This window comes from Artemia franciscana, chromosome 12, assembly GCF_032884065.1.
Source record: "Artemia franciscana chromosome 12, ASM3288406v1, whole genome shotgun sequence".
NCBI classification, from domain to species: Eukaryota; Metazoa; Arthropoda; class Branchiopoda; order Anostraca; family Artemiidae; genus Artemia; species Artemia franciscana.
In genome coordinates this window covers 24,130,924-24,156,004 of record NC_088874.1, presented here as the reverse complement: position 1 = coordinate 24,156,004, position 25,081 = coordinate 24,130,924, and the positions used below count along the sequence as shown (strand labels likewise).

Sequence of the window (25,081 nt, the reverse complement as noted above, 5' to 3'; positions counted from 1 at the left end):
AAGGCAACGACCCTCAAAGAGGGGGATATATGACACACAAACAGGAAACAATCAATATTGCGTAACCTATTCAGTCTACTGTACATATGGCCAAATTTTAAACAGCCTTCGGTTTGTTTACATGATCAGCAAAAATGGTCAAGAATTTGGCACATTTGAAGAGAGGACACTATCGTAACGAACTGTAGTAGGCCTAAGGAGCGACCCGGCTCAATAGTAACCGAAACTCTAAAAAACGGAATTTTAATACCAATAGTTACATCAAAAGAATCCCATTTTTATGCTGATTTTAAATATATAAGTTTCATCAGTTTTTTTTTTTTTTTTAAATTGAGTTGCGAGAAAGAGTCAAATTTTTGCGTAAAGAGCGAGGCGTTGTGGAGGGGACATCCCCTTTCATATACGGAATAATTTCTGTTCGTTTTAAGTGTCAAGATCAAAATATTCAAGCTTTCATAGTTTGCTTTAAGATGCTTAAGCCGTATTAAGATGAGTTTAATAATGTTATTTATAATAAGTCGAATGGGTTCAGGTTCGTTCATTCACAAATAATTGAGCGAAGAAACTCATTGGAAGGAATAGACTTTGAGGTTATTCTAAAAAAAAAAAAAAAAATACTTGGATGCGATGACATGCAATTCTTGGCAAGACAGAATCTAGCTTGTGGTTAAATTTCACAAACAAACAATTTTTTTCCCGAAAGTAAGGAGCAACATTTAAACTTCAAACGAACAGAAATTATTACATGTATGAAGGGGATTGTCCCCTCCTCAACACTTCGCTCTTTAAACTAGTTTTTTGGTACTTTTAAAAAAGCTTCCTATTGTTCAAATTAAGTGACCCTTGTGTTTGAGGAATCGTTCTTAAAGAGTGGGGACAAAATTCAAATTTTAACTTAAAGTGAGGTGTTGAGGGGGTATTCTCCTTCATGCATGTAATAATTTCTGTTCCTTTTAAGTTTTAATGCTGCTCCTTACTTTCAGTTGAAAAAAACTTGTTTTTATTTCCGGTCGTTTTTAAGTAATGCCAGGAAATCTGGCCCGACCTCAACGGATAAATACCCTTCCCACAGAAATATCCTCAAGACAATTCAATCCCGGTGAAAATTCACCCCGGACAATTAACCTTAACAAATATACGCGTAAAATTGAGACGGAAAAGAGAAAGCAAGGCGTTTAAAAAGAATTTTATATAGGAATTCTGGCAAATTCCCCGGTGTATAATTTCCCCTGACAATTTCACTCCCTGGAAACTTCCATCCCGATAGAATTTTCCCATGGGGAAAACCCCCCAGCAAAAAAATCTCCCCCCACCCTAAAATGGATACATAACTCACAATAACATATACTATGTGTAAAAAAGGGCAAATTTTATGACTTAGACCTTCTTCCTGTGACTGGGGGGGGGGGCGGTCATGTTATATCCGAAGGTATAGTTATTGGGCCTTTCAATTATGATGAAAAAGTGGCTATCTCAAAATACTGATAGGACGACTTTGGGGAAATGGAGCGGGGAGAGGCCAGATTGCCCTCCGATTTTTTTGGCCACTTAAAAGGGGCGCTAGAACTTCTAATTTCCGTTCGAATGAGCCCTCTCGGGATATTCTAGGACCACTGGGTCGATACGATAACCTCTGAAAAAAAAAAAAAAAATGAACACCCATCTGTGATCTTTCTTTTGGCAAAAAATACAAAATCCACGTTTTGCAGATAGGAGCTTGAAACCACTCAGTAGGATTTTCTGATACGTTGAATCTGATGGTGTGATTTTCGCTAAGATTCTAATACAGTTAGGGTGTGTGTTTCCCCATTTTTCGAAAATCAGGCAAATTTTCTCAGGTTCATAGCCTTTAATCGGTAAGACTAAACTTAATGAACTTAAAACAAATAAATAAACACGCATCCATGATCTTTCTTCTGGTAAAAAATACGAAATTCCACATTTTTGCAGATAGAGGCTTGAAGCCTCTACTAAAGGATTGTCTGATATGCTGAATCTGATTGTTTGATTTGCATTAAGATTCTATCATTTTTAGGGGGTATTTCCCCTTTTTTCGAAAACAAGGCAAGGTTTTCAGGCTTGTAACTTTTGATGAGTAAGACTAAACTTAATGAAACTTATATATTTGAAATCAGCATAAAAATTCAATTCTTTTAATGTATCTATTGGTCAAAATCCCGGTTTTTAGAGTTTCGGTTAATATTGAACCGGGTCGCGTTCGTTACCACGAACTGTTTGACAAGATTTTTGATGGGATTTAAGATTCACATGGAAAAAGGGGGTATATCCCAATGTGAACAAAGAACTGAACAAAAGTTTATGGCACTTAATAGAAGATTCGTTATTATTCTGGCTGAAATTGTTTTTTGGGGCTGAAATTGTACGTGTCCAACTCCAAACACACAAGATCAGCACAATGAAGTAACACACTGTTTACTAATATGGCAATAATAATGCTTAAAAAAAGAAAACGCATCAAGATTAATGAAAGGAAATGGAAAAAAGGAAAAAGAAAGGAAAGGGAAATGTAATGAAAAATTAAATAAAGGTAGATGGCAGCAACAAAGTAGATTTGCTTACTTTTCTAGTTAAATAAAATTGATACTTTTCGGTTATTAGAAATACATTCAAGAATCACGCTTAGGTTACGATTAGGTTACGCTTTAGGTTACAGAAAACCGGTTTCATAGCTACAGAAACAGGTGACGGAAGATAGAATGCATTTGGCTTAGACAGAATACATTGGACTTGTATAATTTAGGTTATATATTTGCACATAAGGGGGAGGGGTGTTAGGTTACGTTATGCTGGGTTATGTTATGTTTCCATAATTTCGTTTCTAAAATATTATTTCACATGTTTTGTAATATTTCATTAGGATTAACCCAACTTCACTTCTTGGGTGTTTCTAATAACAGATAAGTACCATAAAATTATCTCAAATAGAAACTTTACTTTAATTCAATATCTGCTAAGCAAATTGTCAAACTGGGAAATTGAGCTAGTTAAAATATCTTGCAAGGTGTTATAAAAAGAGTTACGAACATTTTTACGTTCTTTTTCATTTCCTAGGTTTGTCATTTTCTACTAAGCAGTAGATTCACCATGGTTAAGAATTAGCTTTTTTATTGGGAAAAGTTTACTTGCACGCCTATATAAAACGGTGTAATTCAGTTATAAAATGGTTGCATTGATAGTACTAATTACTTAATGACGACAGAAAATGAATGAAGAAAAATCCTTAGGAGATGGAGGGGGGCTAAAGCACGAGGCTTTGGGAAATTCCGATTTAACTACAAATAGCATACAATTGACTTTTAAGTAAAATAAATGTAAAATAATAAAATATATTTTAAGTAATAAATGTATTTTAAGTAAAAATTTATAATTTTTACTTAAATACAAAAACTTGTATTAATTGTACTTAAAATTAATCATTAATACAATAATTAAATGTATTTAAATAAATGTATTTTAAATAAAATAAAATATATACAAATAGCCTACAATTGACTATTAAGTAAAAGCCAAATTCATAGTGCAAATTGCTAAAAGAAGTGCAATTCCCAAGAGACCATGAAGCGAAAAGGGTACAAAATCAGGTCCACATACCAACCCAGACATACCGCGCCATGTCTTATTAATTAATTAAAAAACCAAAACGGATTCCAGTCTTTAAAATATAATAATGCGTTATAGAACAATCCCAAGTAAAGCGTCAAATAAAACGTTTAAGAGCCAGGTAACATCCTGCAACACAATAAGAATGAGAGTTGGTATAACTACACACAAGGGGCCATAGAGGAATAAATTTCATATGAATTATCCAAAGATACCACAAAAATTCGACAGACTTCAATTACATGGAAATTGACCGTAAAACAACAATTTACGGTCCACTTCTGGACACAACCTCAAACCCCCCTGAAATTTTTTTAGTTATTATGTACCTATAGTGGTTAAAAGTTATATATTTTTGCTAAAATAAAGAAAAACAAGTAAATAATCAAAAACGAAAATAGTTTTGAAACTTTTACAAGTAAACTCCAATCATTGGTTAATTTAGAAAAAGAGGCGGAGTCACTATTACTTGACAAGCGGACGAATCAACATCGTCGAAATCTTAGAAAGTTTGCCAAAAATGCAAAATTGCGTAGATGATCTTTTATTGTGTATCGTTGAAAGTTTTTGGTTCCGCCATTTTAAAGGACAAAAAAGGGGGAAAAGAGGATAAGGGACAAATTTTTGCAGAGCAGAATTAGTTGCCAATTTTAGAACAAGATGGGGGAGGAAGACAAACTAAAATAGATTAAATTGACGTTGAAATTACGTAGTTGATCCAGTATTGCAGATAACTCGTTGAAATGTCTGATCCGCCATATTACAGACAAACGGGAATAAAGGAAAGATTTTACTGAAGCAAGGTTTGAAGCTAATCTTTAAACATGTGTGAATACAAAAGCGAACATAAAAATTAAAATGAAATAAAATTGAAACCCATTATACCAGATTATTGGCCCCGCATTGAAGTGATTAAGAATTTTAGCGAAACAGAATTAGTCTCTTTCCCTACCTTTCTTACTTGCATGTTGACACTATGTAATCATTAAATTTAATTATATATATATATATATATATATATATATATATATATATATATATATATATATATATATATATATATATATATATATATATATATATATATATATATATATATATATGCTAAAATCAGCTCTTTAAGCTAAAATCTTTATTGTTTTAAAAAGTAGAGTTGTGAGAAAGAGTCAAACTTAATCGTAAAGAGCGGAGCTTTGAGGATGGGACAGCCCCTTTCATATACGGAACAATTTCTGTTCCGTTTATGTTTTAATGTCGCTCCTTACCTTCAGTTAAAAAAACTTTTTTTATTTAATTCCTGAACGTTTTTGAATTAATGCAGGTTTTGACTCACAGTACATGAATAATTAAAACGAAATTTGCATATTAATTTTACTTTTTTCGCGTAAATGGCTTTCTCAAAGTTTTGATCGGACGAATTTGAGAAAAAGGGGGCAAGAGAGGGGGCCTAGTTACCCTCCAATTTTTTCGGTTACTTGAAAAGGGAACTAGAAGTTTTAATTTTTAGAGAGCGTTTTTATAGGTAATAAATATACGTAAGATACAAATTAACATACGTAACGAACTTCTATATGCGTGTGTTTTTATCACGTATATAAGGGGTTCATCCCCCTCGTCGATACCTCCCTCTTTGTACTAAAGTTCGAATTTGGTTCCAATTCTCTAAAAATGACCCCTGCATCACAAAGGCCGTTTAATTAGAATAAATCGCTCTTTTGAAATTACTAAAAATACTTTAGCGTAAAGAGAGAGGTATTGAGGAGGAGACAAAACCCCTCATATACGTAATAATTTCTGTTCCGTTTTAAGTTTTAATGTTGATCCTTACTTTCAGTTGAGAAAAGTTGTTTTTTTTAATTTTATTTTTCATTGTTTTTGTTTTTTTAATAGCACTGGTAAATCCAGCGCCATAGTCTTCCCCCCTCATAAATTACTCGATGGAAAGATCACTCTCACGTGAATTTCAGGGGATGTTTCCTCCTTTTTTCGCAAATAAGGCAAATCTTCAAGCTTGTTACTTTTAATGGCTAAAATTAAATAAACTTGATGAAACTTATATATTTGAAATCAGCATAAAAATCAGGTTCTTTTGATGTATATTTTGGTATCAAAATTCCATTTTTTAGAGTTTTGGTTACTATTGAGCCGGGTCGCTCCTTACTTCAGTTCGTTACCATGAAATGTTTGATACAAAAGATCAGAAAGAGAAATCGAATGAGAAATTTTGCAAGGGAACATAGCCACAATAATACCAATCGACATACAGGAACTATTATCCCAAGGAAAAAAAATAATGTGAAATTTAAGTTCCTACAAGGCTATGTCGATTTATTTACTATTTGCAGGCTTTCAGGATACGGCTGGAGGAAAATGAAACAACCCTCCCCAAAGCAATCGTATCAAGTGTAATATTCGTACGAGTTTCCTTGAAACACAGGACTTGGAAGCGTTACACACTCAACATTACATTCTTGGGGCTTATTTTGTAGCGCCATTCTTTTCATACGCGAGTTTTCCCTTCTTATGGAAACCATACGTTTTCCCTTCTTTTCGAAAGTGAATATAAACTTTATAGTAGTCTAAATAATAACACGGAAACATACAATTTTAAAGTCTAGCAGAGTTCCTAAGCGGCGTCGTAGGGTGGAATTGCATTTATAATTTATTGTATCATATCGCTGGAAATAATCAATGAATGACTAACGTCCTGGCAGTTGGTAAGACGCCATTTAAAATCCGATCCTTTGCCTTCACTGCAAAAGTAATATATATATATATATATATATATATATATATATATATATATATATATATATATATATATATATATATATATATATATATATATATATATATATATATATATATATATATATATATATATATATATATATATATATACGCGAGTGTCCCCTTATAAATTGTCTCAAGAACATTCCCCGCAGAGAAAACGTGATACAGAATTCATTTTTTCGAAGTTTATCCACCTCCCTCCCCAATTATCATACATATGTGCACCTCTGGCCGTTAGTCAATCGACCGGTGAACACTTTATTAAAACTATATCATGCCTATATCTTTTGTTGTCTTTTGATATTGCTTTGTTTTTAAGACTGTGGTATAACAACAATAAATAATAATGTACAAACAAGGTTAGACAGGAAAATATACAAAAACCTGAAACAACGCAAAACAAGCAAACCCATATCGAAAAAGTAAATCCCACATAGAAATTTGAAGCAATACACAATTTTAAGCCCTCCACTACGAAAGTAGCAACAATCGGTCATGTTCCAAGGTATTTCTTCAGACCTACATCAAAATATAAAGAATTAACTATGGCTATAGTTTTATTTTTCGTTGGAAATGAGAAAATGTCAAAGAGACCAATTTTCTTTTTTAAACGAAACCCTCTAAGCTGACTAGATCCTGGCAAGAAGGAAAACAGTTCATGTGCCCCCCCACCCTACATAACATAAGCTAAGTAAATTCTTGTCATCGAGGCATCTAACAAAGCCAGTATCGAATCTTAACCAAACTCTGTCAGAATTAAAAATAAGTGTCCAAGTACCCTATTTTGCGGGGTCCCTACCCATTTCGGAGTTCTGAGCTAGATCCTGGCAAGAAGGAAAACGATTGATGTGCCCCCCCCCCACCCTACATAACATAAGCTAAGTAAATTATGTTTCCATCCCGTTCCTCTTTCTGTGAGATTTAACCATTGTAAACGAGATAGCCTGTCAATTACGTAGCTTTAAATAAAACAAAATGACAAAGGATTGTTTCTGACGAGAAAACGACCCAGAGTAATGGAACGACACATTTTTTTCTAACATTAGTCTTCCAAAAATTAGAGTCAAAAGTCAATTCCCAACGAGTAACCAACCACACCTGGAGAGATGGAAATAAATGCGCCAGTGCAATCATTTGCATAATACGCAAGAGGCCAAATCACCGCTGGCATCCTAGGAACTTCAACATTTCCTCGTGGCAACCAATAAGGAACGAAACACGTTGGGAAAAAGAAGGTCTATTTTTATTCATCCATCTAGAAGACAAGGAACCAGATCGGAATGACACATCCAACCAGGGTCTCGGAGATAATCAGTATCTCACCTCCTTATTGCCCTTGTCAGTTGGATTTCGGTTCCTGTACCAATCCAAGACGTAATTATTTGAATCCTTTTTTAATTTGCATCGTTTTCTGGACGAGAATTACAAATATATATCATGAGAGGCAATTGCCCGATTTTCCTCTGGAAGTTGTAATTAAACTAACTGAAAAAGAATGAACAACTTATTGACATTAAAACTCTCGGAACCTCGATAAAAACACGGACTGAGATCAGTGCTATTAAATTTAGTCCTTACTTTAAATTATTTCTAAATAGAATATGGCATATAGCGCAACAGAATAGGAGCACTATACAACTACTAATGACAATTAACTGAAAACCAAGCCGCGAGAGGCTAACACATCATTACAAATTCCTCCATACCAGTCTATTTAAAACTTCACTCTTTACCCCCCCCCCATCAACTTCCAGTTTTTTTTATATCCTTTCTAACGACCTCTTCCTGCTCAATTCAAGGATGACCTGCTTTTTCTTTGGTCCCTGATGGATGGCCAAAAGAACACCCTTTCGCAAACTGTCATCCTCCATCCGTAAAACATGTACGTCCCATCTCAACCCCTCTTTTCATGAGACCTAGAAAGTGGAGTCGAACCACATTTTTATGTAGCCTGTTTTGACATACGGTCAGTCATAGTGTCAACATTTTCTTTTTCGAAAAATGGGTCAATATATTGGCAATCCTCACCTAACCAATCTTCAAGATTAAGCTTACATCCCCACCCCTCGATTCTAACCCCATGTAAAAAAGCAATTACTGATTAACTACTTTCTGCGCTAAAAACCAATATGAAAACATGAAAAATTCCAATATATTATCGCTACGTTTCTCATACACTTATAGAATCAGAGCATTAGGGAGAATCACCGGATTCCAAGGAGGAGGGATAGTGTAGAAAACTTTAAAAAAAAATGGATTTGAAAGTTAAAAACCTTTATATTAGTAAAACCTTTATACTACTTAAGTGGCAGTCCTAATATGTTGTAAGGTGAGAATCAGTGGAAGCCATATAATTTAAAAGTTGAAGTGCAATTAGGTCAAAAACAAATATCCCCACATTTGCCTATTTGTCTAAGGCATTATTGTTTCAGATCGTTTTAGATGAACAATAACCTGGAGCGACCTTTCCTATTTAGCTTCGGTCAAACTTTATCCCAATCATCGGTTTAAAATAACACACTTCACCAAGTCTACAACTAACCTACAGGGTGCCTTCATATCAAGCTACAGATGGGTGACTAAATGGACAAGTTTCCTTTTTTTCGTTTCTAGAGCCCATTGCAAATAAACAAAATGCCTATAATAACAGTCTACGGGTAAACACAGCTACGACAAGTCATCTTAAATGATTAGAAATCTATAAATATAAGCAAATTCTACTAATTTTTACTTCTTTATACGTTCTATTGATACCACATTCTGTTTATATTAGGAAAAGAGATAGTGACTCATAAAAACTTGACATTTCTTTAGACGCCATTTTTTGAAGCGACAAAACCGATTAAATCCATGAAGAAACAACATAGTCAACTAAAACAGAATATACGAGGTAAATTGCTAGTTTTGATGTCGATGGGTATTATACCAAGAAAGTGTTGCAGTACTTTTCAGAATGGGCTTAGTCAAATTGGCTTATTGATAAAGTATTTAGCAATATGCAGCCTTTTCTTCTTCGTCCTGGAAATTACTCAAAGTTTCTATGGAATCCTAACCATAGAACAGTAGCTCTAACCTAGTAAAGAGCAGATCACAGGCCACATTAGGCAAAATTTGAAAAACAGGCTTTCAAGAGACTGTCTAAGGACAAATATTTCCAACAATACTTTTAATTACGAGAACAATAACTTGAAAATTTCTTAAGAGCCTAAACGCATCCAACTGAAATATAAAAAATACACCATTGAAATCGCCACTGTCGAAAACCCCTGATTGGAGGTTTACAGTGCACCAACTTGAACAACAAGAAAAATCACATTTCTATAACTTTAACACGGATTTCTTTCTTTTTCAATTGAAAGTAAGAGGCAACATTCAAAACTTAAAACGAAGATAAATTATTACGTATATGAAAGGGTTCTCCCCCTCGTCAATACCTAGCTCATTACGCTAAAGTTCGAATTTTGTTCCAATTCTTTGACCTCTGACCTCTGAATCACAAAGGCCGTTTAATTAGAATAAATAGCTCCTTTGAAAGTACTAAAAAAAACTTTAGCGTAAAGAGCGAGGCATCGACGAGGGGGCTAACCTCCTCATATATGTAATAATTTCAGTTCGTTTTTCAATTTCAATGTTGCCCCTTACTTTCAGTTGACAAAACTTACTTCTTTTTAATTCTGATAGTTTTTTAAATAATGAAGTGAAATCCGGCATCCCCTTCATGGAAAATTCCCTTCCACCGTGAACAATTTCTCCGTGGAAAAATCCCACAAAATTTTGATCGGGTGACCTTGGCGGGGGGAATGAGCGTGGGAGGAGGCCTAGATAAAACAGGCATCCATGATCTTTCTTCTGGCAAAAAAGACAAAATTCGACATTTTTGGAGATAGGAGCTTGAAACCTATACAGTAGGGTCCGCTGATACGCTGAATCTGACGGTGTGACTTTCATTAAGATTATATGACTTTTTTTAGGGGGTGTTTCCCTTTTTTTCGAAAATAAGGCAAATTTTGTCTGGCTCATAACATTTGATGGGTGAGACTAAACTTGATGTTTATCTATATATTTGAACTTATATATTTTGATCAGCATAAAAATCTGATTCTTTTGATGTATCTATTGGTACAAAATTCAAGTTTTTAGAGTGTCGGTACTATTGAGTCGGGGTGCTCATTACTTGCAGTTCGTTACCACGGACTGTTTGATTTCCCCAGGGTTGACCAAGCAAGATCAAACCTTCTGACATTAACAAGATAAAAATGGTAAGTTGAGTTAATCGAGTATATAACGGACATAAAAACCAACAAATCCCTAAATGACACAATGCTATTTAAAGTACGAATTAAGTTCTACACCGTACATGTTACAATTGCCCCGTCGATCTGACGACTGAGCGTAAACTAAATAAAATTAATTACTTCTACTACTAATAACTCACTGCAGCACAAAGCCACCCGAGGCCAACACAGCTACGCACGCTCCTCCTCAAACTCAATCTATTCAAAGCCTCCCTCTTTACACCCTACCAAGAAGTTCCCATTTCCTTTGATCTTTATATGATATCCTCGCACCCCTGACGAGGACGACCTGCTTTCCGTTAAGCCCTAGAAGGTTGGCCGAAAAGGACAATCTTCGACAATCTCATCCTTCATCCGCTGAACGTGGCCTAGCAATCTCAACCTTTCCTTCCCTATAGTCCTAGGAAGCGGGATTGAACCACATTTTTCGTTTAGCCTACTGTTTGAAATACGGTCAGTCAGCCAGGTACCCAGAATAATCCGTAGACAATTTCTCTGGAAAATATCTAATAAATTTGCATCCGCTTTTCAGAGCATGCATGCTTCAGAGTCATATTTGACTACTGTCATCACTGTAGCTTCCAATATTCTAATCTTGGTTCGCAGAGTTATCTTCCTATTCTTCCAAACTTTTTTAACTGTGAAAAAACACCCTCGGCTTTGGCTGTTCTACTTTTAACATATCACTGCTCCCACCGTCTTTACTAATAATACTACCAATGTAAGTGAAACTGCCCACCTGATCCATCTTTTTGTTACTCAACTTCACCTTTTCATCTTCACTTATTCCTAGCCTTCGGACTTAGTCTCCTTAAAATTAATTTTCAAACCTATTCTAGAAACATAAAACTCGCAAAACCTCTAAAAATTGATTCAGTTTACTCATATTTTCATCTAGGATGCTTAAATTATCAGCATAAATTATCAGCATACAAGACCAGGAGAGTTTTTCTCCCCATTTAATTCTGTGGTCTTCCATTGCGTAACCTGTGCTCCTTAGGCCAAGTCTATCAAAATGATCCATAGAAAGGGGTATAGAACATAACCCTGCTTAACTCCTGATTTAATAAAAAAAAAACTAGCTGATAATCTCATTTCCTACCTTAACCGCAGCAGTATTATTCTCATGCATATCACTATTCACTTTAATGTATTTGTCTGGTATACCATATAAGGATAAGACTTTTGTTAAAACTCTTCTATCAACAGAATCGAACGCTTGCTCATAATCTATAAAACTGAGGTTTCAAAGGTGTTTGACAACTAGGGGAGAATGGGGTAATGGCGGCCAATGGGTAATGCCGGTCACTATGATTTCTCGTAAAGTCGATGACGCAGATTCATACCGATTGATGCTACCATCTCAAGACAGTTTAGAGAAATGCCAGCGGAGCGCTCGCCATCTTGCCAGTTTTTCAGTTTGTCTGTTGCGTAAGAAAGACTGTTTTGACGTTTCACCTTATAAGAAAGACAATAGTTTAATCCACTATCATCTCTTTCTGTTTACATTTCACGAAACGAGACTTATCTCGCAATAACAAGGTAAGCCATATTGTTGTACCATGTAGCATTTTATTAAGTTTTAAGCACTGATATTTTTATTTTTAGCCGATAAATAATGACCATGCGGTTGGGGTAATGGTGGTCACCGCACTTGGGGTAATGGCAGTCGCGACCGGCATTGCCCCATTAGTGCCCATATTTTTAATTTTTTTTTCTATGTTTCAGATGCCCAGAAAATACATAAGGAAAACAGATAAAGCTAAATGGACTGCAGAGGACTTAAAGAAAGCAAAAACAGCCATTACTAGAGGATTATCGATTCGAAAGGCTGCAGATCAGTTTAAAATACCATTCAGCACATTGCAAGAACGAATGAAGAGTGGGATTGATTCTGATCCAAGCTTAGGCAGGAAGTGTGTCTTCCCTCCTGCTCACGAAGCAGCTCTAGCTGACCATGTAAAAACTTTATCGAAGATTTTCTACGGTATCACTGCACTAAAATTAAGAAAAATTGCATTTGAATATGCAGAAAAAAACCAGTTAAGCCATAGATTCGATAAAGAAACAAAAATGGCTGGCCTGGATTGGATGTACGGGTTCATGGACAGAAACAAAATTAGTGTGCGCAAACCCGAAGCCACAAGCATCGGTAGAGCCATGGGGTTTAACAAAGAGGAAGTAAATCGTTTCTTCCAAAATTTAGAACAGGCTATGGATAAATACAAGTTTAAAGATACCAATTATTGGAACGTAGATGAAACAGGGATCACCACTGTGCAGGATCCTGGTCTAATACTGGCAGAACGGGGCCAAAAGCGTGTGGGTTCTATAACAAGTTGGGAAAGGGGCAAAAACATTACAGTTGTGTGTGCAATGAGTTCAGGAGGGCTTTATGCTCCACCAATGTTCATTTTTCCTCGATCTCGTATGTCTCCGCTCTTAGAAAAAAACGGACCACCTGGGTCAGTTTACTCACGCTCTAAGACAGGCTGGATCAACGAAGAACTGTTCGTTATTTGGTTAAAGCACTTTGCTCAGTTTACTCATGCTAGTAATGAAAACAAAATGCTTCTTATTCTTGACAACCATTCCACTCATTGCTCAGCTGAAGCCTATGATATTTGTAGGGAGAAAGGGATTGTTATGGTGTCGCTGCCGCCCCATACATCACATAGGCTTCAGCCTCTGGATGTAGTATTTTACTCACCCTTGAAGGCTGCTTACAAAAGGGGATGTGATTTGTTCATGAAAACCAGGAACTTAGTAAAAATTACCCCTTACGATGTAGCAGAGATATTCAATAAGGCCTATTCACCAGTTGCTACGATTGCAAAAGCTACAAATGGGTTCAAAAACACTGGAATCCATCCTCTTAACCAAGGAGTTTTCACAGATGAGGATTTTTTGGTAGAGGACGTCCTCCAGAAGAATCAAGAGTTAACGCCTGATTGTGTGGATGATTCCTTGAATGAAGTCATCACAGAAGTAGACCAATACGAAGTCATGACTGAACAAAACTTAGAATCCTCTGCCCAACTTGGAAAAGTTCATATTCGGCCTAACACACAAATTGATGTGTCTATACAAGAGATTTGTCCTCTTCCTGGATGTAGTAGTTGGGCTGATGAACCAAGAAAAGGAGCGAGACAAAATCAACATTCTCAGATCTTGACTTCAACACCGATGAAAATCCTGCTGCAAGAAAAAAAAAGAAAGCGAGAAGAAAAAGAAAACATGATCAAGGAAAAACTAAAAAGGAAAGAAGAAAAGAACCAAAGAACTAAGCGAGTGAAAAAAGAACTTAATGGGAAAAAGGCTGCTATTATTGAAAGACAAATACAAAAGGTGAAGCAAAGGAAAATGGGAAAATGGACAGAAAACTTTTTGAATCTGACTCCGACACTTCGATTGATGAGGAAAACATTTGTGAAGACGAATCAGAAAGTGAGCTTTTTTGACAAATATGGGTAAAGAAACCTGTTTCTATTGCGAAGACACAGGGAAAGATGGAGAAATGTGGTATCGGTGCACTTCTTGTGCATTATGGGCACATCAAGAATGTTCTGGATGGGACACTCCTGACGGGTATTTATGTGACATATGCTCCAGAAAGTGAAATTGACTTAAAGTTCTTAAAGCTCATAAGCTAAATATATTGGCGCTTTAATTTTGTAAGCCATTTTTAGTATGGAAAGATGTTTTTTTCAAGTAATTGGCTTCTAATTATGTCGATACTTTCAATTTAATTTTTGTAATTTCCTAAATACGGAATTATGTAACAATATAAATATAATGATTTCAGTTTAATATGTTTATGTCATTGATATTTCTCATATTTTTTAATTTACAGTCACTTAGTAGAACATGACATTACCGACTGCCATTACCTTATGATAGGGGTTTATACCGGTCAAAGCTGATTTTGCAAAAACATTCATAATACCAATAGGTAAGCTTGATTAAGGCTCAATTTAAGTATGCAATAAGTAAAATATACTATGTTAGCGATTTGACATGATTTCGTTTGAATTTTATTTTTATGCTAATTTTTATTCACATTTTACCTTAGGTGAACGCCATTACCCCAGTCTCCCCTAAGGCACTTCTCAATTATTAACCTAAATGTAAAAATTTGGTCAACACAGTCTCTAACTTTTCTAAAACCGCACTGTTCTTCTCTTAAAACTTTGTCTACGGCATCTCTCAGTCTAAAAAGTATCATATTACTAAGTAAGTTGGCACCCACAGAGTCCAGAATAATGCCTCGATAATTACGACACTCAACATAGTTACTTTGGACGACCATAAGAGAACCTCAAAAGAACATTACGATAGAACTTACAACTCCACCGTAAATATTTTAAACTGTCTTTCCAAAAATCTGCTCAATATTTATCCCACCAAAAGGTAAATTCATCATATATAAATATGTATTCATTGACTTTTCAAGTCGTTATAGATTAACAGGTAAGGTTGCACAAAATTCATTTCATGAGAGGAGCAATTTAATCAAAATAAGAAAAGAATAGGGATTCATATGAAAAAATAGGAAATTAAGGAACTTTAAAGTCCTAACATTTCAGGGACAGGCTACATCTCTCTAAAACACACGTGGTGTTTAATATATATGCAATTTCTATTATTATTGGGATTTTTTTTATTTCCTCTAATTTCGACAACACGCAAGTTTATTTACAAAACGACATCTAAAGAAGCGCAGATGCATCGGGTCAAGTATGATCTGAAAAGAGGGGTTTCAATAAGAGAGGACACTGGCTTATCATCAAAAATAACAAAAAGATTGAAAAAAAAACTACTGCACGTGATATCAATATTATGACTGTTTTCGTATACGCAAGAACTAGGGCTACAGGAAAGGTTATCAAATTCTTCTTAAGGTTTTAGATATTTGTTAGAGAGAAACAACTCGTCCTGTATAACAGGCATAAACCTACTCATAAATTTACAAATGTAAAGATTACTATGGCAAAATTCCATTCAAGACAAATACGTAAATTACATTACAATTCCTCCAGTCGCATTTACGTCATACAAGACAACAAACTATTTAAAAAGGAAAAAAAACACACACACACACACTAAGCAACCCGCTCAAAACCATTTGCCTTCTAGGCCTGGCTTAAACACAAAGGTATTTAAATGCGTAGTCACTTTGGTGAAGCGTAATGGTATTTACTTTTCTTTTTGGATCAAAAATATACCACATGTGCAAGACAAGAAATCGTCAGTTAAAGCACAATATCACAACTAAATTACAATTAAGCCAGTTAAATCAAGAGCTCTTTACATGGTTTGCACCGTAAATCCCTTCGTTTATAAAAGAGGCGTAACAGAAGCAGAGTTACAACAGACAGGTTTATCCAAAGTAGAGAGCCGTGTACAGCCACGACGAACGTAGCACAAAACCTTCGAGCGTAGTACATGCACACCGAGATATACATTGGGAACTTTCAAGTTTGTTAATAGATCAAGGGCGGATGAAATAAAAATTAAAATAAAATACAATTGTTCAGTAAGGTAAATTACACTTCAACATTGTCCCCAGCAAGTGGTGACCTCCTGTACTAAAATCTATCCGAATAGGGAGGTGCTCTTCTTCTGGCAAGGAAGGATCGAGTTCAAGCCTCGATGTGACAATTTATATTTAATAAAACAAACAATTTAACAATGTATATATTTAATATTTGGACAAAACGCGAAAATCAAATGTGAGGTTAACGTAAGCAATGATGACCTCCTGAACAGAAGAGCAAGGATGAAGGTACTATCCCTGTATGGTATACTGGATACACTGAAACAAGAAGTTCTATGAACGAGAACAACATTGCAGTGACTAAGGTAGAAACTGAGGTTAGTAGCTGTTTTCGTATTAACTCACAGTTGAATTTTTGTTCAGATGTAAGTTTGGAAGAATAAGAAGATAAGTCTGCGAACCAAGATTAGAATATTGAAAGCTAGAGTGATGACAACTATGGTTCTGAAACGTGGGCGCCTCGAAAGACCGGGGATTTATTAGACGTTTTCCAGAGAAATAGTCTATGAGCTGTTTTGGGGTACTTCTTTGACTCACCGTATTTCAAACAGAAAGCTGTACAAAAAAATATGGCTCTATCCCGCTTTCTAGGGCTATATATGAGAGAAAGGCTGACATGGCTAGGACACGTTTTGCGGACGGAGAATGACAGAATGCCAATGATTGACCTTTCCGGCCACCGTCTAGGGCCAAACAAAAAGCAGGTTATCCCTGAATGGAGAGGTCGTGAGAAATGATTTAAAGTAAATTGGAACTTCTTGGGAGCGTGTAAAGAGGAAAGGTTTGAATCTGATTGGGAGATAGGAAGAGCTTATGCAGCTGTACTGGCCTCAGGAGGCTTATTGCTGCAGCGAGTTGTTAGTAGTAGTATGATCACCCCTTCCCTCATAAAAAACACAAAGTCGTCCATGTTAAGACTTACGTTCCGGGTGAAACATACAATTTGTGACAAGACTAAAGCTATAACTTACACCGACAGGGCAAGATACTTATATCGTTCGGTTCATCAGCTCCGGATCTATTAAAAATGATCGCAACTTGCAAAAAGAAGGAGAAAATTTACCTTCTTTTTTTTAATCTAAAAAAAATACGAAGCAAATTTCAACAAATTAATTCAGTAAGTGGACAAGGCTCAGTCTCAGCTATGAATTATATCAAAAACTGTCATCTTACATTGACACATTAATATGGCAGGACAGTAGAAAAATAAAATACAAACTTGCAGAATGAACATAAACCTTAAAGAAAATAGGAACTAGCCAGTGATATGTTTAGAGCGATACATTCTGGTAAAATTTAACTTCTTTTTTCTAAGAAATTCAAAAAAAAAAGGTTTTTTCGTATATGCCTCGGACTCACGACCAATAGAAAACAAATAACTAGAATGTTTTTTCAATGGTTATTATTTACCTCCTTTTTCTTGTTCTATCATTCTTTTATTAAATTTTTTCTCTTTCTTGTGCTTTCGCTGTTCTTTTCTTCTTTACTCTTGATGTAAATTTACACAGCTGTTCAAAATATGTGCTTTAAGGGGTTAATGCTTATATATGAAAAAAGGTTATTATTTTCTACTACTAATAAATAATGGGGTTGGATAGAAATGAACAGAAACAAAAAAATAGACAAAATAATATTAGCGTGCACAGCATGAAGCGAAAATTCAAATCATTAATATGTTCGTGATATCACTTAGGTTAGATGAAAATATATTATTTGGATGGGGGAAGTGACTATTACTTTCAGAAGACGTTTTTAGACCCATTTGTCTCAATATCCATCAGTTTACACTGTTTTTCTATAAAATTGGTTCGCAGAATTCTTGGACACTACTCGGGGAATGGATTCATCTCCCTCCCTCAAGTTGCTTTGTCTCAGAGGCGGTTATACGGGAGGGATTGAGGGAGTACTTACCTGGGCAAAGAAAGTTAAGGGTACACAATTCAAAGTAAATAATCTAACAGTTAAATTCAGTTTGATTTGAAATTTCATTTTTATTAAGGCGTAGTTAAGGGTAAATATTGCTAATAAAAAATCTAATTAATGAAATATAAATAAATAAGTAAAATGATAATTAAAACATTTAAATTAATAATAATATTTAGAGAATATAAATAATAAACTAAAAAATAATTAGACAATAGACTATTAATCAATAAATTGAAGAAAATTTAATAAATAAATGAAAGTTTCGCTTAACTTTGGTCTGAAAATCTTGTCGGAGACACGGGATGGGGGGGGGGAAACAATATTTTGCCCCGTGCACAACCGAGGCGAAGACTGCCACTGCTTTGTCTTAAAGAATAGATAAAAGTTCGAATCAATTCTTAAATGAGACTAGAGAAGGTGTTTTAAAATATATAGTAGGAATGATTTAATAATCACAAAAAAAGTATTTTTACACAGCTTCATTTTCAAGTAAAGACCACGGAAAATGCTTAAGATCCACATTTCACACGCGCAAGCAAGTGCGTAGTAGGAATGTAGTATTTACTTTTTTCATATCATCAATTTAGTTGGCAAGGCATGGGAACCCTATTAATAGACATACAAGCAAAACAAAACATTACAACGAAACGTTAGATGGGATATATCACACAAGGAAAGTAATATTAGTAAGAAAGAGTGCCAACTGTCAGGGGGGGGGGGTGTTCAGCGTTTGGCTATATTGATTCTTTTGTTGATCCTGCGCATTAGACTATTATTCGACTTTACCCAGCAAAGTCAAATGTAGCGATTTTCTTTGCATGTATGTTTTGCTGTTCTTTCTAGTGCCATAAGTAATCATTTTTTCCATATCGACCTTATTTTTCAAAATCTACCTTAAAAGCTTAACAGCACTACTTATGTATGTTTTTGCAAAAAAAAAAAAAGATCCGATTATATCCGAAATGGTGAGCCCCAGCCCTCTTACGCGCTATGCCGTAAATGGCAAAATTAAATACACAAAAATATCAACAACAAATAACTAATATTTAGTTAGAAAAACTTATCAAACATAGAAAATAGGATCATTGTGGTCAAAATTGATGACCTACTATACTTTTTTTTTATTTACTTCTTTCTTGTCCTGAAATTCAAAGCACCAATTGGGGTTCATCTAGAGTATTCTGCATTGAGCTAAAAGTTTGAGGTATTCAAAGGCAATAAAAATTTGTTTCTAGGCAGATGCATACCACATAAAGATATATATATTTCCGAATTAAAAAAATAAAAATAATAACCAGCACAATTCTCTCTAGGGAGAACAAGATTTGGTTTTAAAAATTTGTAAACCCATTTTATAACAGCACACAGGACAATGCATCAGAACGAGTTGAAAATTACCGCTTTATAAACACTTCTAAACAAAGCCGTACCAATAAAAAATGTATTATGGTAACAAATTACCACAAAAAGAAAGGCTATTCTTTTTTCCAATTATATTATATATAACGTACTTTAAAAAGAATTTTAGAGAAAACCACAAAAGACTCAAGTCACCTTAAAATCTAAATTTAGTAGAACAATAAACACTTGATACTAATGGGCCTAGTTGGGCTACGATAATGCGATGTCATGCCTTATAAGTAAAAAATAAACAAACCGTATATAATAATACAATAATAATGATTAAATACAAATAAAACATATTGAAGTATTTTGTGCTGATTTTAGACCCTTAACCGACTAAACACAATCAACCTTGTTCCAATCCAATATAAAACATGTATTCTTCTTGGTAGTCTCCTTCTGTCTCATTATGATCAAGAGGTGGATAATTTTTTTAATAGAAGTTTGTGCTTTTGGGGCATAATGGTTTCATAAATTGATATACTTTTTTTATTATCTAGAAGTGGTTAAAATGACAAAACGTAATCCAATCAGTAGAATGAGTAAAACGTAAGATTAGAAGGGTAAGTTTCATAATCCAGTGCTGAAATTATTTCTCGAAATACAACTCATAGGATCCGTTGAAACATAAAATAAAGTCAAAGGCTATTTAGAAATCTTTTTCTCTTATCAAATCCTCTCGAAGTTTATAACATAAACACAATGGAATAAATAGCCCAGAACATTAGTTTCGGCTGGAGACACTGAACTTTTTTCCTTCTTTTTTATTTCTGTCTACCAGACATACAAAAAATCAGTTAAGCTAGTAACAAAAAACATCGCCCTCATCATTAAGTCGTGTTCTTTTTTCAGCAAAAAAGTGATTAGTAAAAAGAGTAACACAAAAAAGAGCAATCTTTAACAATCAATCACCAAAACTTTAACAAGAACTCGTAGAAAGCCTAAACAGAAAAAATATATTTATCAAAGCAAGCCAGTACAACATCTTGTTAGTAAAATAATATTTTAAAACGAAGTCCCAAGCTAATATGCACCAACATACCTGGGGTCAACACAGCTGCGTGCGCTCCTCTTCCGCCCTAATCTATTCAAGGTCTCAGTCCTAAACCCTCTCTCATGTAGCTACAACTCCCTTCATACCCTGTCTTACCCCCCCCCCCAGGGCAACCTGCTTTTCTGTTTGCCCAAGGGAATGCCCAAAAGTACACTTATTGGCAATCTCTCATCGTTCATACGTGATAGTGGCCTAGCCATCGTAATCTTCGTTTCATTACAACCCTAGGAAATGGGATGGAACCACGTTTTGTACATCTTACTGTTTGATACGCGGTCAGTCAAACGATTTCTTAAAAGTATTCTCAGACAGTTTTTTTAGGAGGAATTCTATTACACAATTATTTCCCAGCATTTCGAAACACCCACGTTAAAGAGTCATATTTGCCCACGGTCATGACCATGGCTTCCAATACTCTAATTTTAGTTACCAATGTAAAATTTCTATTTTTTCAAATTTTATTTTACAGAAAAAAAAACTTTGCATCCAAGCAGTTCTACGCTTTAGATCTTTACTATGTACACCATCTTTACTAGTAACCCTACCCAGGTAAACGAAGCTATCCACTAAATCGATTTTCTCGTTGCCTTACATTACTTTTTTACCATTATATATTCCTAGTCTAAGCGACTTGGTCTTCACAACATTCAATTTCAAACCCATTCTTACACCCTGAACTCTCAAAATCTTGAGCTAACATTATATCTGGGACACTCAATTCATCTGCTTCATGTAAGTCCAGGTGATTTTCACCTTCCCAGCTGATATTATGATCTCCTATAGTCTTTGCTGGTGTCCTTAGGACAAAGTCCATGAAAATAATCCACCTAAATGGAAATAGAACGCAACCCTGTTTAATTCCTGATTCCAGAACAAACCAGCAACTAACCGCACTTTCTGCCTTAACCGCAGCAACGTTATTCTCGTACACAGCAAAAACCACTTTAAAGTAGATTTCTGGTATACGAAATATATTGTACCCTGCAAGCATAAGACCTTCACTGAAGGTCTTCCAATCAGCTGAATAAAATACTTCTTCATTATCTACAAAACTGAAAAATAAAGGGATGTGATGACTCAGATTCTCAATTATTAATCTAAGGGAGAAAATTTGGTCCAAGCATCCTCTTCCCTTCCTAAAACCACACTGTTCTTTTCTTAAAACTTTATCTACAGCATCTCCAAGTCTAAAAAGTATCGTCTTACCAAATAATTAACTTCCTACAGAGATCAAACTAATACTTCTGTAATTACCACTCATTCTTATCACCTTTCTTTAAAAGGAACTTGTAAAAATTTCTCTTAAAACACTAGGTACTTCTCCTTTTTCAGAATTTGCATTCGTGATCTTCTGTAATTTGTCTCTAACTTTACAACCACTATATTCCAACAAGAGCCAAGAGCTCATATGGCGCTTCTGACGAGGTCGGAAGAGCCAAGAGCCAAAGCCAAGATTAAAAATATGTGCTCTGAGACACGAGGTCCTTCTCAATATCAAATTTCATTAAGATAAAAATACCTCATTTTTGCTAATTTTTCCCAATTAAACGTCCTTCCACTCCCCCCCCCAGATGGTCGAATCAGGGAAGCAACTATTTTTAATTTAATCTGGTCTGGTCCCTGATACGCCTGCCAACATCCAGCGATCACTATACTGATCACGCATCTAGTTTCGGATCTTCTTCATGTAAAAATTGACGTGGTCCGGGATTCGGATATTGAGACCTATCGCACCCTGAGCGAGAATCATACCCCTAGACGAGCAAGCCACACTTAAGAAGAACACTCATTTGTTTTATCGGAAAAATGAAATCCTTCTCAACTATTTCGTTAGCTCGCTCCCCCCCTGATGGTCGATTCGGCGAAGAGCTTATTTCTAATTTAATCTGGTCTGGTCACTGATACGCCTGCCAACTTTCATCTTCCTAGCTAATATGGAAGTGCCCGAACTAGCAAAACAGGGACCGACAGACAGACAGAAATTGCGATCGCTATATGTCACTTGGTAAATACCAAGTGCCATAAAAATTCATTAACTACGCTGTCAGCTCCCGAGACCTTACTATTTTTTATCCTTTTAGAACTGCATCAGACTCCTCATAATCAGATCTTCCTTCACTTGAAAATTATCGATAATTTTTCGTCATTTTCTATAGCACATTCTATAACTTAGATCATTTCTACAACTTTCCCACGGGTTAACACATTCTGAATGTTCTCTATCATTGTCTTCATCGTAAATTGAGGTTACTATCAATAGCTGGGATAAGTCCAAACTGACTGTTTCCTTTCAATTATTCATTTGAGTCAACACAATATCTTACTATTATGCTGTTTAGTGGCACCTTTCAGATCCTCGACAATTTCGTCTATAACCTCCATTTCACGTGTTCCTAATTCCCACTTTAATATCTTCTGTAATTCCCTTACTTTCCTTTTATTCTCGTAAGGTCATTCAGGATCTGCTTCTACAAACCTCTTTTATCAAGCATGTTTGCTAATATACCTAGATGCAAACTAACTTTCCTCCCTAAGATACCTTCTGGTGCTTCGCAAACTTCTTTCCTAAAGATATTCTATCCATCTTCTACATCGTTAAATTCTAAACTCTCCAGTCATAAGTAGCTTACTGTACATGAAAAATTGTAGCATTCTATTATCATTGCTATTTATCTTCTCAACATCAAACAACTAGGCAATGGTGCCATTTATCCCTGTTTGTGCCAACACGGGCATTTAAGTCTCCTAATGGTGCTTTCACACTACGCCGCACAACCTTACAACACTAGCTTAGTTTAAAATTTCACTAGTGATTATGAAATCTTAAAAAACAAATTTCGCCCGTAACGATAGCCGTACATAGTTTAACGTTACGGAAGTTTATATTACATAATGGAAAAGTCAACATATCAACAACAAAAATAGAACTTGTGGATGAGCAATTGATAAATTTTGAAAATAAAACTAATAAACTTTTCCAAGATAGTTTTTGCGCTTGATCAGACAAGTCCATGGACCTTCAGTTGAACGAATGTTTTGTTTTGACAACCATCTTGACAACCACAGAGCATTTCGCACTTGGCAATGCGCTCCTATGAAACAGAATCGGCGTCCTGCACAAGCAACCTATATGCCTGTATCTTTACAGGTATACATTCATACCTGTAAACGTTACGAATTCAACAGTGATGCAGCCCACAATAAATAACACAGCAAGGCCTATATACAGACCGCTTCGCGGGCTATTTGATAGACCTCGCTCTTACCCCCCTTGTATCCCTGGTCATAGAGCCTTTCGAGGGGGAATAAGTGTATTGTAATTCCATTTTGAATTGTATTTTGTATTGTATTGAATAATGAACTTATTCTTAGTCGTGTGGCATCTCACTGCCTTCATTAAGTTTCACCAGCTTCAATATTTGCATTTGATTGTAATTATAATTGGAAAGGTAACATGGTCTAAAAAATTGTTTACTTTGTTAATGGGCTTGTATCGCTACTTCCCCTTCAAGTCATCAGTTTGTTAGAGATCCTGGCAAAAGCTTAAATATAAAAAAAAAACTCACCTGAATCTTCGGCTAGATTTTGTATGATGGGGAGCATCGCAAATACTTCCCTCAAATCAGGCTCATGGTTATTGTCATCCTTTTCAGGGGATTGTAAAGCTAATGCATAGAGGGTTCGAAACGTTTCGACGACAGTTCGCGTCAATGATTTTCTAAAAAAGATGAAATCTATATGAAAAAGATGACAACAACACCTAACACAGCTGTACCAGACGAAAAAAATCGAACAATGTCAGATGATTGTGACCTGAGAATCCCACATAGAATGCATGAAGGTGAACGCTACGCAAAAATTACCCTTTTTGCATTGCTTTCACAATTTGGTCTTAAAAGGACAAAATATTAAAATGTTCCTTCATTTTATCATTTTTCTCTTCGTTTCAACACATTGAGCAAGGACAATTCCAAATATATGCATGGGTCAAAAATTTCAGCGACAAGTACAAATTTACAGAGCGATAGGAGGGGATGAGGGTAGCCTAGAATTTAAGATATTGTTTCGTTGGCAGATTCGAAGACCAGGATTTGTTATCAGAATCCAGAGCATCTATAAGACGTCCAGAGAAGTGACTCTCGACTAGCTCCTAGATCAGGCTGGTGTCTCCCTCTAAACGGTCTAAGACCAGAACCAACGACTGCAGATCAAACTTGATCGACTTGGCTTACAGAAGCTCTTCATTCCACGCAGTCGAATAAAGGGCTGCACAATCAAACAAGAAAGGGACTTTCGAAAGCCCCCTAGGGAAAATTCTGAGCCATGGGGTAATATACCATGAGCAATTGTTACACCAAAATAGTCATAGTTCAATTGACAGTTTAAAACTAAAACATTCAACTCGGATTATCAGGTAAACCTACAGGTAAC

The 25,081-nt window shown here is 35.4% G+C and overlaps 1 protein-coding gene across 5 annotated transcripts in view; it reads right to left on the bottom strand.

The window, feature by feature from the left end:
- LOC136033898 (serine/threonine-protein phosphatase 4 regulatory subunit 1-like) overlaps positions 1-25,081 on the bottom strand; it is a 146,633-nt gene that overhangs the window by 77,005 nt on the left and 44,547 nt on the right. For all 5 annotated transcript variants that reach the window (XM_065714895.1, XM_065714894.1, XM_065714896.1 and 2 more), the window contains one exon: positions 24,217-24,368. In XM_065714895.1, coding sequence (XP_065570967.1) covers positions 24,217-24,368 — 152 coding nt within the window. The remainder of the gene's footprint in view (positions 1-24,216; positions 24,369-25,081) is intronic.